The sequence below is a fragment of the Artemia sp. Qi Xiang Cuo genome, chromosome 13 (genome assembly GCF_049724085.1).
Source record: "Artemia sp. Qi Xiang Cuo chromosome 13, ASM4972408v1, whole genome shotgun sequence".
NCBI lineage: Eukaryota > Metazoa > Arthropoda > Branchiopoda > Anostraca > Artemiidae > Artemia > Artemia sp. Qi Xiang Cuo.
In genome coordinates, this window is record NC_142806.1 from 69186799 (window position 1) to 69201939 (window position 15141).

The 15141-nt window shown below is 31.9% G+C and overlaps 1 protein-coding gene across 1 annotated transcript in view; it reads right to left on the bottom strand.

Annotated features, from left to right (window-relative positions):
- Positions 1-252: 252 nt before the first annotated feature.
- Positions 253-15141, bottom strand: part of Scp1 (Sarcoplasmic calcium-binding protein 1) — a 30631-nt gene continuing 15742 nt past the window's right edge. Inside the window, exons 4-6 of the mRNA XM_089098856.1 lie at positions 10916-11045; positions 9193-9296; positions 253-576 (exon numbers count right to left, since the gene is read on the bottom strand). Coding sequence (XP_088954982.1) covers positions 448-576; positions 9193-9296; positions 10916-11045 — 363 coding nt within the window. The 3' untranslated portion in view covers positions 253-447. The remainder of the gene's footprint in view (positions 577-9192; positions 9297-10915; positions 11046-15141) is intronic.

Here is a 15141-nt window from a genome sequence, read left to right on the forward strand (position 1 = left end):
ATTTGGCGCCCAGTACTACGTAAAACTGTATAACTTCGTATAAAGGTCCTTTGTACTGTCCTTTGTGCTAGAAGACTTGCATAGGTTAAGGTCAGCTTAGGTTAAACTTGATTTTTTTTTTTTTTTATTTAAAATTAAATTAGTCAAGAAATACTGTGTGCTTCTAATCTATTGTCACTATTTGTCACTACGTAAGAGCTATTTGAGCTATTGTCACTATTACAAACTATATGTTTAAGAGAAGAAAATAAGTAAACAAATTGAAGGATAGTTTTATTATTATTTACAAAAAGAGAGAATTCCCGGGTAAACTCTTGAACGCATTCATACACATCATTGGCCACCATTAAAAAAAAGATTTGCTTAGGTAGAGGAAAGTTGGTTCAGAGTGCCTCGTTATGGCCTCGCATACCGATTGCTTGGGTCTTAAAAGCTGATTGGGTTTCTTTAGCTGAGCTCGGGGAGGGGCCCAAAAAGGTGGACAGCTCGGTTGGTAGCATCTTGGGATCCGATGAAGGCGGCATACAATTCCTGGTAGGTTTTCAAGTCAATGCCTCCCTTCTTTCGGTCCTCCTCCTTAAATAAATAAAATATCATTAGTTATTTATTAATAAAATCACAAACTCTGAATTTATCCTTAAAATTAAAAAAACTGGTGAATTTTTTCCTGACTGACAAAAAAATCGGGTTTTTTGAATTGAAACTTGATCCAAAGGAGGGAGGATAAACATTGAGGTTTTAAATAGACTGGGGCGTATGAGAAGCGTATTGTGTTCACCTAAGGTGGCTTGGTTCTGCAGTGTGTTGTTAAAAGCAGTAGTAGCAGTAAATTTGGCGTAAGTCTGACTTTAGCTTTGTTAAGTGAACATTAAAAATGAAGGAAAATGTTTAATTCCTTTGAAACGTTTTAAAGTTCGCTGAAGGTTGCCTAATTTTGCAACCTGAATGTATTTTAATTAGCCGCTTCCCTCCCTCGTGATTGTCAGTTTCCGAAGAAATTTATTTGGTTTTACCATAAATAATAAATTAAAAAAACCCAGTAAATATGAAAAATAAGGATAGGGCTACCACTCCTAAAACAGCCCTTTAGGCTTAAGTGCCATTTAAAGCAACACTTTCTAAATGTTAGCCTAAATAGATGGCACAGAGGAAAAGAAAACGGGACCACCGTTCCCAAAACAGGGCCACCACTCACAACTCAAGAATAATCCGAGCCCATATGTTAAAATCACAAGCTTCAAATAAAATCTAAAGATATTAGGTAATAATAATATACATATACGAGTTCTTTCGTATGCTCTAAGGGTAATATAATACACAGACTTTCCAAAGATCCGAAGCTCAGGGGTAACAGCCCCCCTGAACTTGGGGAAAACCTGATGAGGGGTAGTTTTGCCCGCAACAAAACAAATTGGATTTTAAAGGGGACACGAACAGCGTTAGTTTAAAATTATATATATATATATATATATATATATATATATATATATATATATATATATATATATATATATATATATATATATATATATATATATATATATATATATATATATATATATATATATATATATATATATATAAAAAATATATATATATATATATATCACGTATATACAAAAAAATATATATATATATAGATATATATATATATATATATATATATATATATATATATATATATATATATATATATATATATATATATATAGATAGATATATATATATATATATATATATATATATATATATATATATATATATATATATATATATATATATATATATATATATATATATATATATATATATATATATATATATATATATATATATATATATAAATATATAAATATATATAAATATATATAAATATATATAAATATATATAATATATATATATATATATATATATATATATATATATATATATATATATATATATATATATATATATATATATATATATATATATATATATATATATATATATATATATATATATATATATATATATATATATATATATATATATATATATATATATATATATATATATATATATATATATATATATATATATATATATATATATATATATATATATATATATATGTGTGTGTGTGTGTGTGTGAGGGGATAAAAAAATTTAACGCATGAAAGACTTGTTTATATGCATTTGTATCAGTCGGACAAACATTTCAGGGGGATCTAAAACCCCCTAACCCCTCCCTAAATATGGCCTTGTGTATAAGGTGTTTCATTTCTTCTAGCGCCATAATTTGCTCTGCTGCGGACACTCTTGTTCAGAGCGAAAATCGAAAGATTCGTGAGACTTTATTTTTCCAATTAACTCTCTTGGAAATAAACTGGCTTTATTTCTTTGTTTGTTTTCATTTCTTAGTTGGCGCAAAAATTTTCTTTAGTCGTTTGAATTTGTTATAAAAATGGTGTAACTAATTATATAGGAATAGAAAAAAGGTAACATGTTTTTAAGACTTTGTTTCAAAACAGTGTGTTGAAAAAAATAATATCGCGGCCCTTTTTTGCTTTTGTTTGTACAGTTCGATCTCTGACTCAAATTTCCATGACAGCTAAGGATTACAGTCATTACCTGTCATGTTAAAGGCAAGTTTTTTGTCATCCCGATTGATCAAACGACCAGATAAATATTGACAGAAATATATCGCCATACCGAAAACAGAATGAACATATTTAAAGTAAAAAAAAAAAACTTAAGAAAGGTAAAAATATTATCTTTAATCTTTACTGTAGGAATTAAAGAAAAAAGTATATTTAAGTTCATAGGCATTTAGTTGAAACGTGTGACTTTAGCTTTCTATAAAATATTTAATTTAGCTTTCTATAAAATGTTTAGTTGCTCCTGCGAGTGTAGCCAATAGGTAATGCTAGAAATGATCACGAAAGCTTTAGAGTTATGTTAATTATTGCTAAAAAACTAACAAAGAGAGAAAAAACAATGAAAAAACGACAAACGAGTTTGCGGCCAGTAGAGAGAAAAGATGGAAAACTAAAACGACGCGGATATTTCGCCTGTATCCAAACTAGGCGTCTTTACCACAAGAAAAGCAAAGATAAAAAACTAAACTAAAAACATATGAAACAAACACCAATAAAATACAATTTGTGCAACTGATCCACGTAGGGAAAAGAAGCTAATAGAGTTACTCCGATGAGAACATCAAAGCAACTGAGGTAAACATATAAAAACAGAAATTAACGGTACTTGGGCATTATATGGGCACTTACAAGGAAACCAGTCACGAAAAACCCGTTTTTGGCGGGATAATTCAAGACACAGCTATAAAGTAATGGAATATACGATATGCATATACGATATTTAAACTGTTGTTTTTGGGGGGTTTAGGGGGGGGGAGGGACCGTGGTTAGGTTAGGTTGCGTATTTAATATATGCAATACTTTATCCCCCCCCCTCCCCTAATGGGCAAATATATAGCCCAAATTTGTTTATAAACTATTATATATTCATCCTGTTTTATTTCATTAGCATTAACCAAACTTGACTTTTTAGAAATGCCTATATAATGCCTAAGTACCAAATTAAGTTAATTATTCTGTTGCGAAATAATTCTCTTATTAGCAATTACTGAAGCAACTCGTTTTGGTCTAGCAGGTAATATATTCCCCTGGTGATTATCTTAAATTTTAATTCCTTTATTGACTGTTGGTTCACTTTTCAAAAGATTATCATAAATTGAGTCATTATTTAAATTTTCCGGGTCCCTATTTATCAAAGGATTAGCAAACATATGTTTTTTAATTTCTATAGCCTCCCTCGCCCACTGAGAAAAACATATATTTATATATATTATATTATATATATTATAAAAATATATATCTATATATTATTAGAAATAGCCCTGGCCGAATTTTCGGGTTTTTTTTTTCTAATGAATTGCGATGCTCAATAAATCTTTCAAGAAATTGTTGGTGAGTTCTACCAATATAAAACTTACTACAATAACACGGAGTCTCATCCACTCCCTTACTAAATTTCCCCGGGTTAAATCCTTCCCGGAATTAAAGAAATTACTCATTGGTCTCACTGATTAAAAACATGTATTAATGTTAAATTTACGGAAAATTCATGAAAGCTTCTCACCCATACCAGGTACATATGGCAATAAAATGAAACTTTTAGATACATTTTACTCCAAAGACTGCGAAAATCCAATAACCCTACTATGACATTTAATAGGTGTAGCCTATTTTCAATTGTTTTATCAATGAACTTAATTGGGTGATTATTACAAAACAAAATATACCTCAAATATAATAAATCCGAATCCAGAAATTCCTGGGAACAAATTCTGAAGGCGATATCCATTAGTGAAATTCCAACCCCTCGTTTCACTGACACAAGGTGGCACGAATGAAAATTTAAATATCTATCATTGTGCGTAGGCTTTCTATGAATCGAGAACAGGGAATGGAGATCTCTTTTAATTAATAAAATTACAAGTAAAAGCAGTTTGTCATTTTCCTCAAACTCCACTGTAAATTTAATATTATAATCAAAACTATTTAAAGTTTACAAAAAAGGTCTAAGGAGTCCAAACCGTGTTTCCAAATACAGACTACATCATCCATGAACCCACCCCAGAAACAAGGGGGTATTCTAAAACTGTATAGCCGAGGTTTCAGTAGAATCTATGAAAAGATTTGCCAACAAAGGGGAGAGAGATTCCCCACGAGTAACCCAAAAATCTGTTTTTAAACTCCCCTCTAAAACCAAAATAAAAACAGTATTCATTTACAAGGATAACTAGTTTCATAATGACTTCAATTATTATTGATCTTTCATTGTTATTGTTACAAGATCATGACATTATTGATAATTCTCTTATGAATTGGGTATCCTCATACCCAACACAGAAGGAACTTATTTAAAAGTAAAAGTATTATCTTTAACCTTTTAATGCAGGAATTAAGCAAGAAAGTATACGTAAATTCAGAGGCATTTAGTCGAAACATGTGACTTTAGCTTTCTATAAAATATTTAATTCCCCGTGCCAGTGCAGCCAATAGGTGAAGCTAAAATGGTCATGAAATCTTTAGAGTTATGTTAATTATTGCATTATCATTGTTATAAGATTATGACGTTAATCATTATTAGTAATTAATTTTCATGACTCTTTTCTTCTTCATTGTTTCTTATGACTATTATGTTCTATTTTGTTTTTTTTATTATATATTTTGTTATTACGTTATTATTGTATGTTATTGTTTCTTATGACTTCATTGTTTCTATTGTGTTTTTAGAGTAATAGAAAAGAGTAAATCGTTATCTCTGTTCTTTCCTTTTCTTTCTTCAAGTCAATTGCTACAGTAATATATTTATTTGACAACACTGTACTCATTTTTGTTTATTGCGGGATATTTGTATTTATTATTTTTGGGGTTGTCTATGGCAGCAAAATTCATTGAAGCGTAGAAATAGATCTCAGTCGATGCAGTTATTGCTTAGTTAGCCTACACCCTTTTAATACCATAGTTTCAACAACAGGCAATAAGCCATATCAGGCAATAATATATATTTTTAGGCAATAGGCCATTGGCAAGACAGGCAATAAGTCTTGCCTATTATGTGTGGTTAGTATTTTAGAAGCCGATTAGAGATTTTTTTTAGTGTCTATTTTCAGTGTTACGAATTGATACAACAAGATTGTTTTCAATACTTTTCGTCTTTATTGAGGTAAATGTACTTAATCTGAAATCAAAATTAATGGTTTTAATATCTAGTATCTCGTATTGATACAATCAAACTTCCAAATGTTTCTTCGTCATTGAGGTCTACCTGAGCCGTCTGCATGCTCTGTAATGCCTGTGCCACATTATAGTCACACTTGTCGATAAAATCAAATTACGCTCAACTGCAGTGCCAATTACGTTCGTCATTCGTAATTTCTCGAGTCGAACATTGTTCAACTTACAAGCATAAATTTCTTGATTGACCAATAAGATTTAAGGTTTAAGGCAGACTTTTTAAAACTAGAAAAGATGGAAGCTTAGAACAGCGGTTTTTCTATCTGGGAGAGGAACCTGAAAAAAGTTAAGAAGACTTAGTATTAATAGAGAACAGTTGGACACAAATTACTGTTGGTGCAAACTCTACAATCAAGAAAATTGCCATGTCATTCATGATATTTGACTTTCTTTATCGATAGATGTGACTATGACGTGGCACGGGCATAAGTTTCAAGCCTTCCTAAAACTAGACTAATTTCAAACGTTTTTCCGAGAGTCACAAGTCATGAACCAAAATTAGTTTCAAATTGTTGTCCTTACAAATTAAGTATGCTTTCTTGAATAAAATGGTTTACTGTGTTTCTCAAGTGTTTCTGTGTGTTTCAAGTGTTTCAAGTGTTTCTTCAAGTGTCTCTGTGTTTCTCTGTGTGTTCTCAAGTGTTTACTGTGTTCCTCCTTTTGACTAGGTGAGACTTAGGAATAGAGTTGGGAATCTATTCAGCTCCGTGTTATCTCATGCTAATTAGTAAATTCAGACTAATTAGTAAGTTCAAAACCAATTAGTAAATTAGCCACGCAAGTTTGTCGGATCAACCTATTTTGCCCCCCCCTAAAAAAATCCTGGATCCGCCACTTGCACCGTTTGAAAATTTACAGAGGTACTTGTTAAGAAAGCGGTAAGTGCACGACAATTGTATTGAAGATCAGGTAGGATAATAACCAGGTAGTCTCCAATGTATAGTGACTGAATAAAGGGTTTCTCACTCCGAGAACTATATTTAAACTTTAGTTGTTTGGAGTTTAGGGGGACTAAAAGGTAGCTAGGGTAGTTTAGATTTGGTTACGTATTTAATATATGCTATTCTTTACCCCACCCCCGCCCTCTAATGTGCAAATATATAGCCCATAATAGTTTAGATTTCATTTTATTTCATTAGCATTAACGAAACTTCACTTCTTGCGCACTTACCACTTGCTTAACAAGTAACTTTACAGCTTTCATTTAAGCAAAGCTAATCTAAGGCATATTTCAACAGCAAGTGACATCTAACGCGGTATAGTTTGTCGGGAGATTATCTTATAGTACAGACACAGAGAAATAAAGCGGCTATTGTTTGATATCAAGAATCAATCTATTCGAATCAACCTATTTTTTTCTATAGTTATCTTTCTTTTGTTGTACTTTTTTTTCTTTTTTTGTGAATTTCATTTTTTGTGTGTATTTAATGTTGATTTGTTTTATTTCTCTATAGATCTTTACTTCGTGTGTGTGTGTGTTTATTTAATTTTTTGTGTTTATTTAATATAGTTTTTTTCTTGTTTTTACTCCACATTATAATGCTTGTATAGTGTTTTTGTGGATAAGAAATAAATTATTATTATTTTATTATTGTTATTATATTTTCAAAAAACCTCCAACCACATCTCTTTTTACTCTATCTACATATAACTTTTAAGCCAATGATCTGTTTTTGGAATAAAAAAAAAAAAAAACAGTTATTTTTGTACCTGTTTTTCACTGTCTAAATAAATGGATTTATTCCCATTTGAAAGTTTATTTTTTCGTCTTAGAACGGCAGTGTGCTCTAAGAAAACTACACCTAATTTAGAGGTGTTATGTCGAAAATACTTTCATTTAAGCAAATCTAATTTAATGTATATTTATGAACAAGTCATGTTTGACCCGACACGCTGTATAATACTTGTATCGGCTGATGGACTACAGTTTTTAAATAGAAAAATATTGTACCTATTTTTAATGAATCGAATCAAGTTAATTTCTTTAAGTTGTTTAGTTTTCAATAAAATTTTCTCTTCCCTATTTACAAGTAACGTAAAAGTCGACCGAGAAATGCTTATCTCTGATTTTCAAAATCCCTGTTCAGAGAGAAAGTTTATTGGTCATATTTTCAGTAAAATCTATGTTTTTTTTCAATTGTATTTTGTGAATTGCGGTCCCCAAGGACTTTCAGATATAAGTTTAACGCCAATCGAAAAATATTTTCTTGTCCCAGTTTCCAGGGGCCAATGCCCCCAGAAAATCATCTTGGCTCATGAACTTTCAAGCAGTTTCAAATCATTCGGAGAAAAAACTGTTTTTATCCATTTTCAGAAAACCCGTTATTGCTTTCGTTCTTTCCTTTTGAATTTCAGTTCCCTCGATTATTTTGAACTATTTCAGAAAAGAGCAATTAAGTGACGGAACTTACGGTTTTTAGTTTCAAGCCGACCAGAAAGGTCTTTTTTTCACCCTTTCTCGGACCCTGTTTTTGGAGATCTATTTTTTTTTTTTCTGGATTTGGGTCTTCTTAGCCAAAAGACTTTCAATCCCGATTGGATTTGATAAGAAAATCCGTTTTTTAGCCTTTTTTCGGTCCCATTTTAGGGACCTACAACCCAAAACAGGTTTTTGTACATTAGACTTACCTTGACCTAACGACTAGCATTAACAGCCATTATAGATATGTTAACTAAAGGGAAGGGTTTTCTACTCGTGCCCAAATTAACATGATATATCTTAAGTTTGAATAACGTAGAAATAAGTTGAAATTGCATCAATTTTTTTTTCCTGAGTACTGTAAAAATTATTCTTACGATCTTGAATTGTTTTATTGGAATTATTTAAATGATTTTAAGTAAAATTACATGCTCTGATTAATTTTTTCATATCCCCCTGTGAATACAGTTTAGTAGAATTTTAGCGTGTGGTGTTGAATCTGTTTGTTCACTTCAACTTCTTCTTTTATTTTTTTTTGGTTTTTGTTTGGCTGATCTATGATGGAATTTATTGCTTATTTTAGCACTAAATCCTCCCTGGAGTTTAAAGGCAAATCATTTTTATATCTTTTCCCTTGTTTTTGTCTTCTTTTTCTAATAATTGACTAATTCTCTCTCTCTCTCGCATTCAGGTACTGGATGTGGCATTAGACGGTAATTAGTTGTCTTCCGAAGGGCACAGTTTATGAATTTTTGTTAAGGTTAAGTAATTATATATTCCCCTCTCCTGAGGGGTATACCCGGGTTAAAAAAATGAATGTAAATGTATATGAAAAGAAGGGCTTCAAATGATGCGTCGATGGCATTACTATCCTTAAAGGCCAAGCGATCCCGAGTATCCCTGGATGCCGGCTATCCAGCAAACCTGGGTATCCCGGGCTTGAAAAAAATAATGTAAATACATACGGAAAGAAGGGCTTCAAACGAAGCGTCGATGGCATTACTATCCTTAAAGGCCAAGCGATTGACACAGTCTACACGGAATTCTTCAATGCCAATTAAGCCGTCACCTGAAAATATACAAACCGTTTTCAGTTAATAGGAAGTTCTTTGGATAGCGGGTGAAGGAAGTTTCTCTTTGGGAGGGGCAACATACTGAAGGCCCTAGATTAAAAAAAAATGACCAATCAACTATTTAAAAAACATATGAATATAAAATTGTATAATAAATATAGTGTAATCACGAAAATTTTGTTTTTGGAAGGATAAGGGCTTTAAGACTTCCTCCACCTTGTGCTAGAGGCACTAAAAAATTTCTAAGCTCGTGTGGCTTATGCAAGAATTTATTTTATATTTGATAATTATTTATTTATTCCCTGTCTGGTATATTGTGATAACTTAAGAAATATTTCGTAATATCAGAGAATCGTAAAATTATCTGGGGGGGAGGGGAGGCGTCTAAACAAATATGACTACATGTAGGCTACCTCATATCAGTCTCTTGAGTTTTATAGTCAGGAATTTTTGAAGAGTATGTCCAATACTAAAGAGGGACCAACAAACATATGCAACTATAATATATATATACATATATATATATATATATATATATATATATATATATATATATATATATATATATATATATATATATATATATATATATATATATATATATATATATATATATATATATATATATATATATATATATATATATATATATATATATATATATATATATATATATATATGATAAATTTATCCTATATTTCCATGCTAAAAAGTGTGCTTTATTTCCATTGGTTAATTTTTGCGACGCATTATTAAATACAATATCATCCCTCAGATGGCAATTTTGACAAAGTATGGACACCAAACCGTGGATAAACTTTAAAACAAGAATCCCTTTTTTGGCTTTTATTTTATGCACTAATTCTCTTGTGAGCATGTTTTGTTGGAATTTTTTTTGGTGGGGATGATCGACTTTAAATACTTTAATTTTCTGGTGAAAATGTACCGATGGTTACTTGTGTATTAGCTCATTATAGTGAGGATCGAGAATGCTCTAAAATTTATTTTAAAATGAACCTAGTCAAATTTGCTTTTCAAAAAATTATTTGTAACTCAGTGGTAAAAAAAAAGTATTGACCTTTTTTATCGATGAAAGAGAGGATTTTTGTCACTATATTGTTATGTATATGGAAACTTTTCAAGGAATAAAAATACACAAATGGATTTTAAAATAATGTTAATATTGTAAAATCTTAATTAGAAACTAATTTACTTTTCGACGGTGAATTTATAGAAATGGGGGGAGGGGATGTTTTCTTCATTTTCTAAGGGGGAGGAAAATTCTGAGGCTTATCAATTCTTTTAACGACAATACTAAGAAAGGGGCTTTTTCAATGAAAATACCATAAAAGATATATTTCAAAATATAACGGAGGGAGGGGAACAAAGTAATTTAGGAAAAAGGGGGATTCTCGAATTGTCAATCACATTTTTCCTTATGCATGCGTCTGAATTGGCTATCAATTAGCTCCAATTTCTGTCAAACGCTTCTAAATAACCCTTCCATGGTCCAGAGAGAAACAGGACCTTTTCTCATATGTAGGGCACTAGTCGTAATTGACTAAGTTCGGTAATATTGATAAACTGTTTAAGGGTTAGGAAACATTAGTCTTACCGTTGATGTCAATTTGGGCAAAGCTAGCAGCAATAAAATCTCGGAACTCTTTTGGAAGTTGAATGATGGTTTTGTTCGCACAGATCTGTTTCATTCCTTCTTTGAATTCGTCAACAGTAACTTCTCCATTCTGAAATGATATGAATACCTTTTTGAAATTGGAAGAATTTGCCTATTTACAAAAAAGTACATTGGTCACCAAATACAAATAATTTGTGCCCACCTGAACCCACCTTAAGTCTTTTCATACCTGAAATCCTGTTTTTTAAATCTAAATTTTTCTTTTGGTTATTTTAAAATTCTGGGGTCTTCAGGGAAGCAGCAAATTCTTATCAGCGTTGGCACTTTGAATGCTGAAAATAATTAAGTAAAAACAAATACTTAAATTTAACAGCGCTTTTATTCGATAAAAATCAAGGCCGTATCCAGGGGGGGGGGGTACCCAGTTTGAACCCCCCCCCCCGAAATTTTTGAACGAGTCGAAAATAAGTCGAAAATTAGTAAAACCTAGGTAAAAATCTGTCAAATTAGTCGAAAACTGATTCAAAAATTAGTACCCCCCCCCCCGAAAAAAATCCTGGATCCACCCTTGGTAAAAATCCAAGGATTAACAGTCTGTTTTTTCCCAAAGATAGCAACGTCGTCAAAGGAAAGGTTCCTCTTCTTAAGCTGATAGATGCTATGTATTTTTAGCTTATTTTTTTGCTATTTTTTGGCGTACTTTTCTTTTTATTAATCTGGTACTCGTTACTACCGGAACCTGAATAATTGTTTATGGAGGTACCTCTGGTTAAAAATTGAAGTTTCGGTCATTCCTAATTTTAATTATTAAAAAAAAAAAGATTTTCAACTGAAAGTAACGAGTACAATTAGAACTTAAAGCAAACAGAAATTATTACGTACATGAGGGGGGGCTGCCCCCTCATCAATACCTTACTCTTTCCACTACACTTTGACATTTTGCTACTTTTGTTTAAGAGTGACTCCTGAAACACAATGGCAGTTTAATTAGAATAATAACCTTTTTTTTAAATTTAAAAAAAAAACTGATGTTTTACTACTGATGACGGTCACTGTATATGTGACCGAAATATCAGGTAATTTTGTGAATTTATATACACTGTCTATTAAAAAGGATTTTATCCCAATTTTGAACTTTTATTTCTCATGTTTGGTATCTTGTTTCAGCATGTTTGCTGTGTTGCGGTATCTTATGTTAATAGAAACTCTCACAATTATGGAATTGAGGGGCTTGGGGATGTTATGCCAAAAAAAAAGTATAATTTATCACAAAAAAATTTGCACCGACTGTTTGTAATAATCTCGGTTGTTATTCGTGAATCTATGTAACAAAGTGAAAAATCTCTTCCTCGCCAAAGAGTAAAGAAGACTGAGCTATTCTTCATTTCTCTTTTTTTTGGCAAGTAACCTTTTCTCTTTCTCCTTATTTGAGTTTTTTCTAACATATTTTGGTTACACATATATATTGTTTTTTGCCTGCTATTTAACAAGTCCACGGGGATTTTCCCCGAAAGTGAAGCAAACTATCTTATTTAATTTTTTTTCGCCTCTTTCTTTACCATTCGAGCCATTATAGTGCTCTGAAAGGGCCAAATATGAGTGATTATCATTCTTTTGTAAATTTACCTTTGGATGCAATTTCACGAAAATAAATCAAAGCACTTATGGATTGACATTTGATACGCTCTCCTAAACCACCGGAACAGTGTTTGAACAGTTATCCTCTAGTGATTGCTGATAGTGTTTGTGATACTAATGGAAAATGAGATCCAAGCCCTTGATGTAAGAGTCTAGTCCCATCCTAGAAGAACTTATCATTTCCTTTGGGGGATCCCAGGGATCTTCTTCTCTGTACATCTCTACTGACAAAAAATGATATTACCCTAAAACTTCATAGCTTTGAAACAACCAAAAGAAAAATCATAAAAAATCGCGGAATAAGATACGCTTTCGCATAATCTCATTGCGGAATCAAACTCTGGGTTATTCCACCCGTATTTTTATTTGCAGTTTTTTATCTAGCTTGATAAGGTTAGGGTATATGCCAATCTTATCCGAGTGGTTAGCCCGCTAGACTTGGGTTCTTTGTCCTTGAGGACAGGGGCTTGGGTTTGGGTTGATTGAGGCCAATGACAATTTTAGGAATGAATCGAGGACCTGAAATATACTCTGATCAGACGATATCAAAATACTATCGTTACCTTTCCTTATTCCTAGGGTTTTGAAGATTGATTCCTGAGTTATAATCCTAAACTGTTGGAAGAAACATCTTGGCACATTTAGTTGTAGTATTTAGAGTAATTGTAATATAACTTTAAAGGTAATGTAGCGTGTAAATTGTAATCTAAAATTTGAACGAAGCATAATTTCTTAGTATTCTTTTTTTTTAATATCAACCTTTGGGCTTAAAACACGGTGTATGTTTTTGTAGCGTCTCAAGAGCTTAAAACGCTCATAAAACGAGCTTTTTAAGAGCTTAAAAAAAGCTTAAAACGAGCTTTTTAAGAGCTTAAATTGAGCTTCTAAGATATGCTGTTTTTCAAACAGTTTATAATAACAAACCGTGAGTAAGGAGCGACTCGTGTTAATAGTAGCCGAATCTCTTTTTTTTTAATTGATAGCAATATATACATAAAAAAGAACCGGCAGTTTAGGGTGATTTTGAAAATCTAAAACTCATCAAGTTTAAAGTTTTACATCAAAGGCCGCGATCTTGAGAAAATTTACTTGATTTTCAAAAAAGGTTGAAAACACCACGGAAAAGGCGAGTGATCTTGATGAAAATTAAACCAACAAGCTCAGCTTGTTGTCAAACCCCTGTTGCAGAGGTCTCAAACCTACATCTACAAAATCTAAAAATTACCCATTTCCATACCAAAGATATTATATCACGAAATTGAACACTTTGTGGTGACGAACTGTAAGTAAAGAGCGACTCAGGCCAACAGTAACGGAAACACAAAAACAGGGAATTTTGATAGCGTTCAAAAGAATTTTGATCACAGTAAATTCTTTGACAACAACGAGTTAGATAAAGTTATAAATCAAAAGAATTGGCTTTTTATGTTGTTTTTAAATATATAAGAGTTATTGAGTTTCATGTTACGTATCAAAAGTTATGAGTCTAAAAAATTTGACTGATTTAAAAAAAAGATGGAGCAAATACCACCCTAATTGTCAAGCGATCTTGATGCAAATCACGCGATTATATTCCTCGATATCAGAGAACCCTAGTGTAGAGTTCAAGCTCCCATCTACAAAAATGTAGAATTTTGTCGTTTTTCCTAGAAGAAAAATACGGATACTTTTTTTTTCAGGGGTGATTGTATCAAACAACTGGTCCTACAAAATCGAGAGAGGGCTTATTCGAAAGCAAACTAGAAGTTCTAGTGCCTTTTTTAGGAACCAACAAGACCATGCCATGCAAAAGTGGAGTTTTCTGGAACTTATGGCAACAAACTACGATTCTCCCCCCAAAAAATCCTGGAAATCCTGACATATTCATTGAACTTAAAAGTATCAAGAACTGTATGTGTAGCTTCCCATTTATAGAGGAAGTAATGCAGCACGGCAGCGCATTCATTCCTCAAAAGTCACTTAGAGTATACAAGATAAAAGTATCAAGAACTGTATGTGTAGCTTCCCAGTTATAGAGGAAGTAATGCAGCACGGCAGCGCATTCATTCCTGAAAAGTCACTTAGAGTATACAAGATAAAAGTATCAAGAACTGTATGTGTAGCTTCCCAGTTATAGAGGAAGTAATGCAGCACGGCAGGGCATTCATTCCTGAAAAGTCACTTAGAGTATACTAAATAAAAGTATCAAGAACTGTATGTGTAGCTTCCCAGTTATAGAGGAAGTAATACAGCACGGCAGGGCATTCATTCCTGATAAGTCACTTAGAGTATACAAGATAAAAGTATCAAGAACTGTATGTGTAGCTTCCCATTTATAAAAGAAGTAATGCAGCACGGCAGGGCATTCATTCCTCAAAATTCTCTTAGAGTATACAAGATAAAAGTATCAAGAACTGTATGTGTAGCTTCCCAGTTATAGAGGAAGTAATGCAGCACGGCAGGGCATTCATTCCTGAAAAGTCACTTAGAGCATACAAGATAAAAGTATCAAAAACTGTATGTGTAGCTTCCCAGTTATAAAGGAAGTAATGCAGCACGGCAGCGCATTCATTCCTGAAAAGTCACTT